Below are 13,612 nucleotides of genomic sequence, written 5' to 3' on the forward strand. Positions count from 1 at the left end.
AGGAAGGGACAGTGGTAAACTGGCGACAGGGTCATGGGCGGCCAAGGCTCATTGATGCACGTGGGGAGCGAAGGCTGGCCTGTGTGGTCTGATCCAACAGACAAGCTAGTGTAGCTTAAACAGCTAAAGAAGTTAATGCTGGTTCTGATAGAAAGGTGTCAGAATACACAGTGCATCACAGTTGCAGGGCTGTTTTGGCAGTCAAAAGGGGGACCAACACAATATGAGGAAGGTGGTCATAATGTTATGCCTTATCTGTGTATAGTTTTAAGTGATGAAGAAGGTACCTCTGGTCTCTTATTTATGTAATTATTTATTTATTTTGGAGTATCTAACTTTGGAGCATAATACCTTGTAAAGTTTTTTTTGTATTTATGTCAGTAACCTTCAATGTGTAACCCATGTTTCTATTTGCTGATGCTGTTTATCAAGTGTTTTACATGTGCTGGCATGACTTTGACTTGCTCGAGCACCTGTTGCTATTTTCATATTTCTACCTGAGGGTCAGAAAGACGTGAAGGATCTGGATAGAGGTAAAATTTTATGCCATCCATTGCCCCAGGAAGCGTGAGTCCACGCACCAGCAGTACCACCAGCATTAGATAAGGAAATGTAGCAGTGAAATAAACCACCTGAGGAAAAATATTTTATTAGTTAAGTTCAGTAAAATTGCTTAGCATCAACTGGTAAAGCTTTCAAAATAATTAGTAAACTTCTGAAGCTCAAACCTTGCCTGAAGACTTCACTCCATTATAGATACAGAAAAAGCAGATGATCCAGACCAGAAGGAGACAGAGTGCCAGCTCCCACCTTACATTTCCCAGCTTATTCATACTACCTGTAATATTTACTACTCTTCTCCTAATAACACAACATAGTTTAGCTACATTGTAACATGTAATAATTAACTTCAGAAATTAAATGACTTACTCCCAAAACTCTAAGACCGGTGATGTTGCATTGTGCAGGGTACTGAAGTTCTTACCCATACTGACAAACTCAACACAAGTTTCTGTGAAGGGGGAGAAAATTGCAGAACATGTATGTTTTTATAGAGCAAATGAACAGGCATGAAATCACATGTAATATCTAAGTGCTATAACATACCTGTGTTCCAGGGATTACTACAACTAGCCCAGGGCAGCTCAGAACTAAATGAAAAGAAGAGATAGAAGAATGCCCAGGCAAGAATAACAGCATAGTAGATGCTGCAATAGAACACAACCACCTGAGATCCTAAGCCCAACCCTGTCAGAGAAACACAAACACAAATCAGACATTTTATTTAACTTTAATTCTTTATGTAAACTTACAGACATCTCTAAGACATAATAGATGTTAAAAATAACTTTTTTTTAACAAAACTTCATGACACACTTCTCTTTGCTATCATAACAACAACAAAGAAGCCCTTGATTTACCCTCCAGCAGGGTTTATTACAGCTCCAGTTGTTTTACTTTTCTTAATGATTGCTATAATATTGGATCTGGGCATCTTTTCCATGAAAGTAAAATATAAGTGCAACCCTACTTCAGTTATATTAAGTTTTAAGCAATTTAGTAGATACCATTAATTTAGTAGATACTATTAATTTAGTGGATACCATTAATTGTGGTGTGTCTCACTGGGGAGACTTTGGGCGCAAGACAGGAATACCCTGGACACATACCCCACCCATCAAACATGACCCAACCAATTATGACTGTGTAGACGCCTGGCCGGCCAGTAGCACCACTGAGATTCGAACCTGGGTCTTGCTTGATGTACTAGTACTAGCATAGCATATACTAAAATGTATTTATATTGTTAGTCACTGTTGCCTCACAACAAGAAGGTCCTGGGTTCAATCCCCAGGTGGGGCGGTCCGGGTCCTTTTTATGCAGAGTTTGCATGTTCTCCCCGTGTCTACATGGGTTTCGTCCGGGAGCTCCGGTTTTCTCCCACAGTCCAAAAACATGCAGTCATGTTAATTGGACACTGAATTGCCCTATAGGTGAATAAGTGTGTGTGTGTGTGTGTGTGTCTGCCCTGCGATGGACTGGCGCCCGTCCAGGGTGTTACTGTGTGCCTTGGGCCCATTGAAAAGCTGGGATAGACTCCAGCATCCCCCCCCCAGGAGAGTTAATATGTGGATCAGCTTTGTGTATGGAGAGCCACACCCTGTCCACATTATTCCTCAACTCTTTGCAGGAGGCATCAACCAGCCAGCAGAGATTGTAATTGCATACAAAAACAGACACATGGGCATTTGGAATGCCTTTTACCAACTTAAAATGTTTAAGCTTTACCTTGAAACAGAGGACAAATCTTCCTCCAACTGGTGATGGCACCCTGGTTGGTGTACTGACCCAAGGATACCTCCAAAAAAAACAGTGGAATACCACATGCAAATAAGAAGACTAGATATGGAATGAAGAACACTCCTGGAGAAGAGAAAACACAATTTTTAATCCAATTTCACTCCCAAATTTATGATCTACAGAAATGCAATGGAAGTAATGATATGTACCTAAAAAGTCCAATAAATGTCTAAGTTTTTATAGTAAGTATTACGTTATATATTCATTTGGATCTTAATTGAAATTTAAGGGTCTGTATTTCACAGTGAAGGATTTTGCATACCCCCAGGGCTCCATTATAAGCAAATAAAATAAAAGTATTAGGACTATTTCATGGTGCAGATGTCTTGTCCAATTTTAAACACCTGATTTTATCATGTGCACAAAAGCTCAAATTAAAGCTTTCAGTAAGGCAAAGTTGCTGGGTTTGGGAAAGTTAACAGTTAACATGATTTATTGTATGTATGTCATGACATCTAATAAGCTCATTTGTAGTGAACTTTCCTTGTATCTGTGCACTTACCACCTCCATTCTTATAACACAGGTATGGAAACCTCCACATATTTCCCAGACCAATAATTTGCCCGGCAACAGCCAAGATAAATTCCATTTTACTCGACCATTGGCCTCTCTCATTTTGAACATTAACATCTTTAGTGAGTTTTTCTGAGTCTGGCTGTGGAAGCGTTGGCTGCACTCCTGTATCAGCATTCATCATCATTTTCCTGCAAGAGGAACATTTATGAAAATAGGTCTGTTCAAATGTCAAATAGCATGCAAACTATGTATCTGTGTAAAAAACCAGCCCAAGTATTAAACAGCAGTTCACAGTATCCCTGCAGCAAGCATTAAATACAAACCCAAATCAGAAAGAGTTGTGACAGTATAGAAAATTAAAATTGATTAAAAAAACCCTGCAGTGTTTCTTACATTCACTTTGACTCGTATTTGATTACAGACAGTGTGAACCCAAGATATTTCATGTTTTATCTGCTCAGCTTCATTTTATTTGTTAATATATGTCAATTCCTGGATTCCTAGATAACTGTTTATAGCTAGTAATGATATTTAAAAATCTACATAAAAACTAACTAACTAACTGATTTGGTACAAAAGGCTGAGTCTTTAAGGAGCAAAGACATTTACAAATGCCACTTAAAACTGTTTTAAAAAGTAACAATTGTGGTAACAATTTCCAAAAGACACGTCAAGTTCTCTGGCTTGGAGGCATCTGGGATGGACTATCACATAGTGAAAACATGTGTTGTGTTCAGAGAAGCAGTAATTCTGATAATTTTTACCAAGGACCATCCAGACTGTTATCAGCAAAAGCCAGGGTCTGTCATGGCATGGGGTTGTGTCAGTGCCCTTGGTGAAGGTAAATTACATTAATGCAGAAAGTACACTAAGATTTTAGAGCAACATATGCTGTTTTCAAGACATCTTTTACAGATGGGCATCCTGTAAAATGCAAAATCATATGCTGCACACATTACAAAGGCATGGCTGCGGAAGAAGACGGTACAGAACTGGCCTGCCTGCAGTCCTAATCTGTCCCCTGTAGAGAATGTGTGAAGAATTTAGAAACAAAAAATGTCACAGTGAAAACCCTGTACTGTTGCACATGGTGGAGCTGAAACATGGAACATACTGGAATTTCTACTTTTTTTACATTTTGACGTTTAGCAGACACCATTATCCAAAGCGACTTACATTACAGTTGAGGGTTAAGGGCCTTGCTCAAAGGCCCAACAGCAGCAACCTTGCAGTGGTGGGGCTTGAACTATCGATCTTCTGCTTACTAGTCCAGTTCCTTAACCACAAGGCTACAGCTTGCCCCTTAACAGCATAACAACTATAAAGCATACCTCCACATCAAGAAAAAAAGGCTTTAAAGTTTTGTAATGACCCAGCCAGAGTCCAGACCTGAATCCAATTAAAAACCTGTGAGGTGATCTGATGATGGCTGTGTACAGGAGATTGATTGCTTTTGCAAGGAAGAGTGGGCAATGATTGCCAAGTCAAGATGTGACATACTGAAAGTCTCCTATCCAAAAAGACTGAATGCTGTCATAAAATCAAAAGGTGCTTCAACAAAGTATTAGTTTAAGGGTGTGTATATTTATGCAACCACATAACTGTAAGTTTTAACACCCCCACCCCATGCTTCAGTTTGTTTTAATTGAATTTTACAGATTATAAGTCATATTAAAGGTGGACAAAAGTCTTGGACTTATTAAAACCCTGCATTTTAACAGGGATGTGTAGACTTTTTATATCCATTGCACGTATAGGTTTAAATATAGGGTGGAACGAAGGTTTAAATATAGGGTGGAAATATGATCTGAAGTGTGATGATTTGCCATATTTGTAACAGATCGCCCTGCGACACCCGTTACCACCAGTAGAGGGCGCGCAGGACTAGTTCTAATAAGACTACAAAGCTCATCAGCGCTAATCGTTTAAACCTGTTTCGGGCGTTATTTAAACAAAGCCCGGAGATGCTTTCGAGTCATTTGCCTGCATAAGATACGGCCGGTAACGGTGTTGCTGATACAACTGCAAAGCTCTCTTTATTAAGGTTGTACTGCGTAAATCTCTATTGAAAACTGGATCTGTGATCTGTCTCCTCGCGTATCCATTTATCTTCTGCTAATCGACTCACAGAGTCGGTTCAGTGTTTCGACTCCAATCGATTCCTTTTCTGTTTTCCTTTAGTTAGGTTTGAGGGAAAAGCACAGGGACTTTGCTCGGCAGTGGTGTGTAAAGTACCGGAAGGCCATACTTGAGTAAAAGTACAAGTATCTTACCAGAAATTTACTTTGATAGAAGTAAAAGTCACCTTTTAGAATATTACTTGAGTAAAAGTCTAAAAGTATCTGATGTTTAATGTACTTAAGTATCAAAAGTAATTTGATATTAAATGTACTTAAGTATTAAAAGTAGAAGTAAAAGTAAATGCTGTTAGTATAAATGGAAGTGGTCATTTTAAATATAAAGATTGTTCTTTTAAGCCTGTAAACCACCTTAACAATTAACCTGTTTTCTTCCTTTCATCTGAACATGATTTGTGCCAATTCATGATCATAATCAACTGTTGACATCACCTGTTTGAAATCATGACATTATTTAGTTTAACTTATTACTAGCCCTAAATGTTCCTGTTCCAACGTTTTTAGAATGTGACTCGATGTAAATGTAAGAAACACTGCATCTATTTTATTTGCATTTTCTATACTGTCTCATTTTTTTATTTGGGTAGTCTATTTCAATAACAAAAAATAATTTTGGCATAATTAATTTAAAGCAAAACTTTTGTGGCACTTTTATCCCTTTAATGATCTGTTCAACCATTATTTAAAATCAAAATATTTGAGTAAAATAAGCTGTATTTAAATAATCGTTTTTGGGCCGTATCTACTCACTGAATGGCATGTGTTAAACTAAAAAAATATTGGTATTCTTACTTTAAGAAAACACCATTTCTAACTTGAAGCCAACAGCTGAAAAATCATGAATAATAAGTTGGATAAGTTGAGTTCTTGTTGAGATCATTAAAGGGTTAAAGACTTGCTGCATGTTCCTCAGCACCATGAATCTCTCCTCTGTCAGTGTGATACAGAAGTTATCTGAGGAAATATTTGTCCGTAGGTGAGTTTTTAAAAATAATGGACGTGTCTTCATGAGTTTTGCAGTCAATGAATTCCAAACAAATTTAATGATTTATGAAACGTTTTATTTGTGGTTTGAATGTAATCAGTAAAAATGGTAGGTAGATATCTGAACAAAGTTAATGCTAATAATATTTAAAAAACGCTGATGCTGCAGCTTTACTTTGTTAATCACTGTTAACTTACATCAGTGTGTTGGAGCTTCTGAAATCTCCATATTTGCGTGTCTTTGGGTGAACGACGCACTTTCAGAAAACTCCGATAGCTTTTAGAGAACGTTTGCACATGCGCATTAATGTGTTTAACCACCGTCTAACTCACACGCGCAGATTCACCAAACCAGCGTGCAGTCAGTCACACATCTCACATCATTTACCTTCATTCTGTAGTAACGAGTAACCAATTTACATACAGCGAATGTAACGGAGTAGAAGTAAACAATTTCTTTAGAAAATGTAGTGGAGTAAAAGTGAAAGTTGCCGAAAATTTTTATACTCCAGTAAAGTACAAGTACTTCAAAAAACTACTTATAATAGTAGTAGTATAATTACTTCGTTACTATACACCACTGGTGCTCGGTTGTATCAGTGTTGGTGGGCCCAGTAACAAACGCACTGATCCCGGTCGCTGTTCCACTTAACTCTTAATATACAGTACATCCAGTCACTACACTCAGACTCGTGTTATATAGTTTAAGCATATCTAATATACCTTTTTGTTTGTGTACCTATTTGATAATTTGATGTATGCTGTCATTAGGTCTAGTAGCTTTGTTTGGTTTAAGCAACTTTAATTTAAGTCAAGGAGTGGTTCTGAAAGCATTTTACTGCAAATTTATTTAATTATGCAATTACATAACAGAAATTGTATGCCTTGAGATAAACTGGCCAACTAGCACTGGGTTTAAATGCTTTTATTTAATTGGCATCTCAGTAAAGGTGTTGCACAACATAAGCATTTAAAAAAAATGTTATATGATTGTTACCACCTATCTGAACCATTCACGGCTTAATTTAGTGCTATGGTTCCAGTACTATTGAAGTTAAAAGCCTTAAATTATTAAAAAAAGAAAGCGGTACTAGTGTGTTATTGCCAAAGAGCAGCATCGTTCAAGTGTTGTTAATTTGTTAGGTATTGTATATGACATGCTTCAAATAATATTGTAATTCAACATTTTGCAAATAATATCTTACCAAATATTATCGTTACTTTAACAATTGAAAGTTTTGGCATTAAGTGTTAGGTTTGTTGTGGTAAATCAAAAATGTAATTAGTTTTTTTCAGGTTTGTATCTTTACCTTTATTCTATCATGTCTGATGAAGGTGCCAAGGTAGCTATACAAAATAGCTTAATGACTTCCAAACGCTCTTAAATTATTAAAAATATTACATGTTTTGCTTCACCCTATTCTCTTTGCTATATGCTTGGTAATGTGACCTATTGCTTAACCATGGAAAGCGTCCTGGCATACTGCATTAGAGTTCGGTATGGCAGTTGCTGCCAAAAACCCTGTCGCAGTTTGTTCCTCCTTTTTCCCTCTGGCAGTCAAATCAAAAATATCTATCTCATACCTCTAGGCAGTGATACAGCTTCTTTACCAGGGCCATCGCCCTTCTTAACCAAATTTTAATTGCACGCGCTGCACATTTACAAAACATGAACTGTTTATTGTGAGTGATATATTGAATCTATACCTGTACCTGTAAGAACACCTGGGAAATTTTTTCCTGCTCTTTAACTCATTTGTATCACTTGCCTTTGAATGCTTTATTTTCTTTCCATCCTATTTCAAGACTATGGGCATTAATATGAAAAGACCTCCACTTTTCTGGGAAGGGATTTCACAAGATTTTGTTGTGTCTCTGGAAAATTGTGCCCATTCAGTTAAACAAGCATTTGTAAGGTCAGGCTCTGAGATTAGATGAGACCCGCCTGACCTGCAATTAATGTTACAATTCACTGGGTGGTGGATCATTCTCAGCACTGCAGTGACACTGACATGGTGGTGGTGTGTTAGTGTGTGTTGTGCTGGTATGAGTGGATCAGACACAGCAGCGCTGCTGGAGTTTTTAAATACTGTGTCGACTCACTGTCCACTTTATTAGACACTCCTAACTAGTTGGTCCACCTTGTAGATGGAAAGTCAGAGACGATCGCTCATCTATTGCTGCTGTTTGAGTTGGTCATCTTCTGGACCTTCATCAGCGGTCACAGGAGGCTGCCTACGGGGTGCTGTTGGCTGGATGTTTTTGGTTGGTGCACAATTCTCAGTCCAGCAGTGACAGTGAGGTGTTTAAAAACTCCATCAGCATTGCTGTGTCTTATTCACTCATACCAGCACAACACACACTAACACACCATCACCATGTCAGTGTCACTGCAGTGCTGAGAATGAGCCACCACCCAAATAATACCTACTCAGTAGTGGTCCAGGGAGAGTCCTGACCATTGAAGAAAATCATGAAAGGGGGCTAACAATGCATGCAGAGACACAAATGGACTACAGTCAGTAATTGTAGAACTACAAAGTGCTCCTATAGTGAAGCTGATAAAATGGACAGTGAGTGTAGAAACAAGGAGGTGGTTTTAATGTTATGGTGATCGGTGTACATAAGGTATGTATCTACAAGGCTGCAGTGTAATGTATCTTGCAAATGCATGTAACATGCATTAAGCATTAGATGTTAAATGTTGCAGAGTAATCCATTTATCTATTTATTTTATTTATTTTTTACTCCAACAGAGCTGACTGAATAAAATAAAAGAACACATTTAAAGCAACAGAAGTCGATAAAATGAAAAAAGGAGTAAATGTTACCTAGCTAAGCCACTTAAAATATATTTCAATAAATTACCACAGTATAACTACAAAATCTTTTTTTTAAACTTAAAACAAGGTTTTAGTGCTTGTGTTGCAGCATGTCTCTTTGCCCAAATTTGAACTGAACAAATATAAGTCATGCCAACTCGATCAATATTGCTCTAAAGTCTACAAAGTTCAAGCAGATTTTGAAGAGCTTGTTGAGTTTAGTTTACAAGACAAATTATATGTTCAATAAAATAAAAACATTTAGAAGCATTACATGTGTTTTATTGGGTGCATTTTTTTAAATATATTTTAACTATATATTGCTTCGAGTCAGAATCAGTTTTTACCAACAGCATTGCTGCAAGGTCTGGGGATTTATACTGAATAAAGCTCTTTTTATATAAATATCCTTAATATATGTGAATATTACACAACATTTGAATATAAAACACGCATGAATGCCTGAAACATATAGCGTACAGCCTTTTGATATATGTTGTTTGGATACTACGGAAGCATAGTAGGGCAGTGATAGCTCAGTGGTTAAGGTACTGGACTAGTAAACAGAAGGTTGCCAATTCAAGTCCCGCACCCACCAAGTTGCCACTTTTGGGTCCCTAAGCAAGGCCCTTAACCCTCAATTGCTCATCGTGTTCAGCTCATTGTGTAAGTTGCTTTGGATAAAAGCGTCTGCTAAATGCTGAAAATGTAAATATTGCTGCCACACAGATTAAAAAAGAAAGCCATCAGTATGTCGTTATAACGAGAAAAGGATGTCCTTATAATGAGAAAGTATGTCGTTATAACGAGAAAAGGATGTTGTTATCATGAGAAAGGATGTCGTTATAATGAGAAAGTATGTCGTTATAATGAGAAAAGGATGTTATAATGAAAAAGAATGTCGTTATAATGAGAAAGTATGTCGTTATAACGAGAAAAGGATGTTCTAATGAGAAAGGATGTCGTTATAACGAGAAAGTATGTCGTTATAATGAGAAAAGCATGTTATAATGAGAAAGGATGTTGTTATAATGAGAAAAGGATGTTGTTATAATGAGAAAGGATGTCGTTATAACGAGAAAAGGATGTTTTAATGAGAAAGAATGTCGTTATAACGAGAAAGTATGTCGTTATAACGAAAAAAGGATGTTATGAGAAAGGATGTCGTTATAACGAGAAAGTATGTCGTTATAATGAGAAAGGATGTTATAATGAGAAAGGATGTTGTTATAACGAGAAGAGGATGTTATAATGAGAAAGGATGTCGTTATAACGAGAAAAGGATGTTATAATGAGAAAGGATGTCGTTATAACGAGAAAGTATGTTGTTATAATGAGAAAAGGATGTTGTTATAATGAGAGAATGTCGTTATAACGAGAAAGTATGTCGTTATAACGAAAAAGGATGTTATGAGAAAGGATGTCGTTATAACGAGAAAGTATGTCGTTGTAATGAGAAAAGGATGTTGTTATAATGAGAAAGGATGTTATAATGAGAAAAGATGTTGTTATAACGAGAAAAGGATGTTATAATGAGAAAGGATGTCATTATAACGAGAAAGTATGTCGTTATAACGAGAAAAGGATGTTATAATGAGAAAAGGATGTTGTTATAATGAGAAAGGATGTCGTTATAACGAGAAAAGGATGTTTTAATGAGAGAATGTCGTTATAACGAGAAAGTATGTCGTTATAACGAAAAAAGGATGTTATGAGAAAGGATGTCGTTATAACGAGAAAGTATGTCGTTATGAGAAAAGGATGTTATAATGAGAAAGGATGTTATAATGAGAAAGGATGTCGTTATAACGAGAAAGTATGTCGTTATAATGAGAAAGGATGTCGTTATAACGAGAAAGGATGTCGTTATAATGAGAAAAGGATGTTCTTATAATGAGAAAGGATGTCGTTATAACGAGAAAGGATGTCGTTATAACGAGAAAAGGATGTCGTTATAACGAGAAAGGATGTCGTCATAACGAGAAAGGATGTCGTTATAACGAGAAAAGGATGTTGTTATAACGAGAAAAGTTCATTACCTCAAATGCTGCATAGCTTACGATCTGCTGATGGAGAGACAGTTTGCACACATGCATGATGCTGTAGCTTGTGTTACCTTGCAGCTTGTCGTGCCGATCAAGATTCTCCTTTAGGAGCAACAATGTCTTAACTTACTTTAATATTCAACATCTGTCTGACATTCGGCATTCTGATCTAAATAAGTGCTTGAAAAAACACCTAAGACCTTTTTATTTTATGATTTCTTACACGAATTAAAATAGTCAAAATACTACAAAAACAACTTTATATTAATTTTAAGATTACATTTATTTATCTAAAGAAAGGTTATAATGAAACCGTTTCTCAAGCTCCCACTTCATTTAACGAGTTAGGGACCGTCACAAAGCTAACGGTGAAACGTAGGAGATGTTTACTCTGCACTTATCCAGACAAATAAATCCATTTAATTCTTAAATACTGACGGCTGTTTTTTTTTTTTTTATCTGTGTGGCAGCAAAGCGCTTCCGTAGGATACAACATATAATACCATATAAAAATGAATCCTATAGATACTGTATGTTTAGTATATGTACATACACACATTTTATTATGGGTATTTCATATATAAGTTATAAACTTACATCTGAGTCATTCTATAATTTGGGGTACATTCCATGTCCAATGATAATAATTATATTTATTCTAACTTTTCTTTAAAAATGTCATATTTTACCTATTAATGGAAAACATGTTGTAATATCACAAAAACATTATGTGCATCCTATGCTTCATTTAGCTTGAAATTTGTCATGATGTTCCTAAATGAACAGTTTTTGCTGTGTCTGTTTTTTAAGTTGAGGGTGCCTTGGTTTTAAAATAATGAATAAAATCATTAAGGGCAACAACATCTATTTTTTTATTTATTTTAAAAGTTGAAATACTAAAGAAAAATAATATTTTTTAAATTGAGTTTCTCTTTTAAATAATTGAAATATCTTTATTTATTAATGTCCGCTGTCAAGTTCTGTCAACTATGTTACTAACAGAACTCCACTCAGCAACTCAAAAATGGTTTGTTCTAAAACTATGTGACCAGCATTACATGATATCATTTATCTCTGTGGAGGGCATATTGAACAAACTGTGGTGAATGTCCTCTTATTTTTTTAAATATTTTATCTATAATAGAACATTGTCAATGAGTATATTAATTGACCGTCAACTATGTTACATACATTGTTATGGTTACAATTTTTTTTATAATTTAAATTCAAATGTATGTTCAAATTAGACATTATTCTGTTCAAGAAATGACATGTGGTCAGCCAGGCAAGGTCTACCACTGAAGTTATGGGTCAAAATAGGGAAATTGTCAACTATGTTACCTGTCAACTAAGTTACCTAGTAGTCTACATCTACTGTCCCTTTAAAATAAAAAAAATAAAAATGTTTAAGCTTTGCAAATAGTGGATATGTTACACTAAAGGAATATATTAACTTGAACCACTGATTGTTCTATTGAGAGAGAACATTGTTTTTGTACTTTTTTGGTGATGTGAAATGTATCCCAAATTATAGAATGACCCATCTACATATATCCAGAGGATACATGTATGTTATAATAATATTTCACCTTACAGGTAACATATGTAAAAAAATCATTATTGATATAGGGGCATATATGACATATTACATTTCTGTTTGGGCCCAGTGCATTCCCACAATTAGGACAAACATTTCTTCACCTCTTTGTAGTTAATTTTCTAACCAGAGCCACATCTTTTGTATATCAATCATTCCACATGAGCTGGTGCTAATCACTGAATTCAAATTATTAACATGTTCATCTTAAAAAGACTTTTAAACCTGTCAGCACTGGAGTTTTATTGTTTACAATATTAATCCTTTGTGCATACATCTGACTTAAGTACAGTACTAATCACAACACTACCTACATTAAAATAAAGAGAAAAAAACATAATCAAACTGTACCTGAGATTTTTGGAGATGTTTTTCTTCCTTGTTTTCTGAAAGGTAGACTGAATCTGAACACGACTGTTTGTTAGAAGCACCAGTGCAAAATGAAACTTAAGGGAGTCAAAAGTCCTAAGGTTATGCAAAGACTAATTTACTTATTTATGACTAAATTCAAATTGAGTGTTTAGGGCCTTGCTTAAATGTATCTTGCCTTATTTTCTTCGAAGTGCTAAATGGAGGTAAAGCTAGATGTTTAAAAGGTCAAAAGATTACATAACCCTGGAAGGGATATTTAGGTCATGGGAGTTCTTTTTCTGTAACTGACTGATTTAAACTTAAGTGATTGGCAATTGTTCAAAAACTTCAATATCCAACTCATGTTTGTTGCTGTCCACATGGACAAAGATGTGTTCATGGTGCTGGAACCACTGCATCCCTAAACAGAAAGAAGCAGTTAGTAAATTTACATGAATAAAAAATTTATTCTGTATTTGTACATAAACAGCTACTGACAAAGCTGTGTGAAAATACTATCACTGACAGCCCTTGACTTTCACTATGAAATACATTCTCAATCTTTGTTTAACCTGACCACAAAATCATCAACCAAATTTTTTTCTTTGTCTACTTGATCAGCAGCAAACTTCAGGCTGTTGATACTGTAGCAGAAGTACTAAAAACTTATTATTTGAACAGTTACTGAAATGCAACATAATCATACAATACCAGAGGTATTTAAAGGTGTTTGTCTTTTCTGTTTTCTGTAAGGTAGACTGCCTTTAAATATGTCTGTGTCCTTTTTAAATGAAAAA

The 13,612-nt window shown here is 35.7% G+C and overlaps 1 protein-coding gene across 1 annotated transcript in view; it reads right to left on the reverse strand.

The window, feature by feature from the left end:
* Nucleotides 1-12,869, reverse strand: part of LOC134317151 (sodium- and chloride-dependent GABA transporter 2-like) — a 19,115-nt gene extending 6,246 nt beyond the window's left edge. Inside the window, exons 1-7 of the mRNA XM_062997884.1 lie at nucleotides 12,816-12,869; nucleotides 2,864-3,066; nucleotides 2,290-2,424; nucleotides 1,108-1,248; nucleotides 931-1,012; nucleotides 729-861; nucleotides 498-632 (exon numbers count right to left, since the gene is read on the reverse strand). Coding sequence (XP_062853954.1) covers nucleotides 498-632; nucleotides 729-861; nucleotides 931-1,012; nucleotides 1,108-1,248; nucleotides 2,290-2,424; nucleotides 2,864-3,062 — 825 coding nt within the window. The 5' untranslated portion in view covers nucleotides 3,063-3,066; nucleotides 12,816-12,869. The remainder of the gene's footprint in view (nucleotides 1-497; nucleotides 633-728; nucleotides 862-930; nucleotides 1,013-1,107; nucleotides 1,249-2,289; nucleotides 2,425-2,863; nucleotides 3,067-12,815) is intronic.
* Between the last annotated feature and the right edge of the window lie 743 nt (nucleotides 12,870-13,612).

This window comes from Trichomycterus rosablanca, chromosome 6, assembly GCF_030014385.1.
Source record: "Trichomycterus rosablanca isolate fTriRos1 chromosome 6, fTriRos1.hap1, whole genome shotgun sequence".
NCBI lineage: Eukaryota > Metazoa > Chordata > Actinopteri > Siluriformes > Trichomycteridae > Trichomycterus > Trichomycterus rosablanca.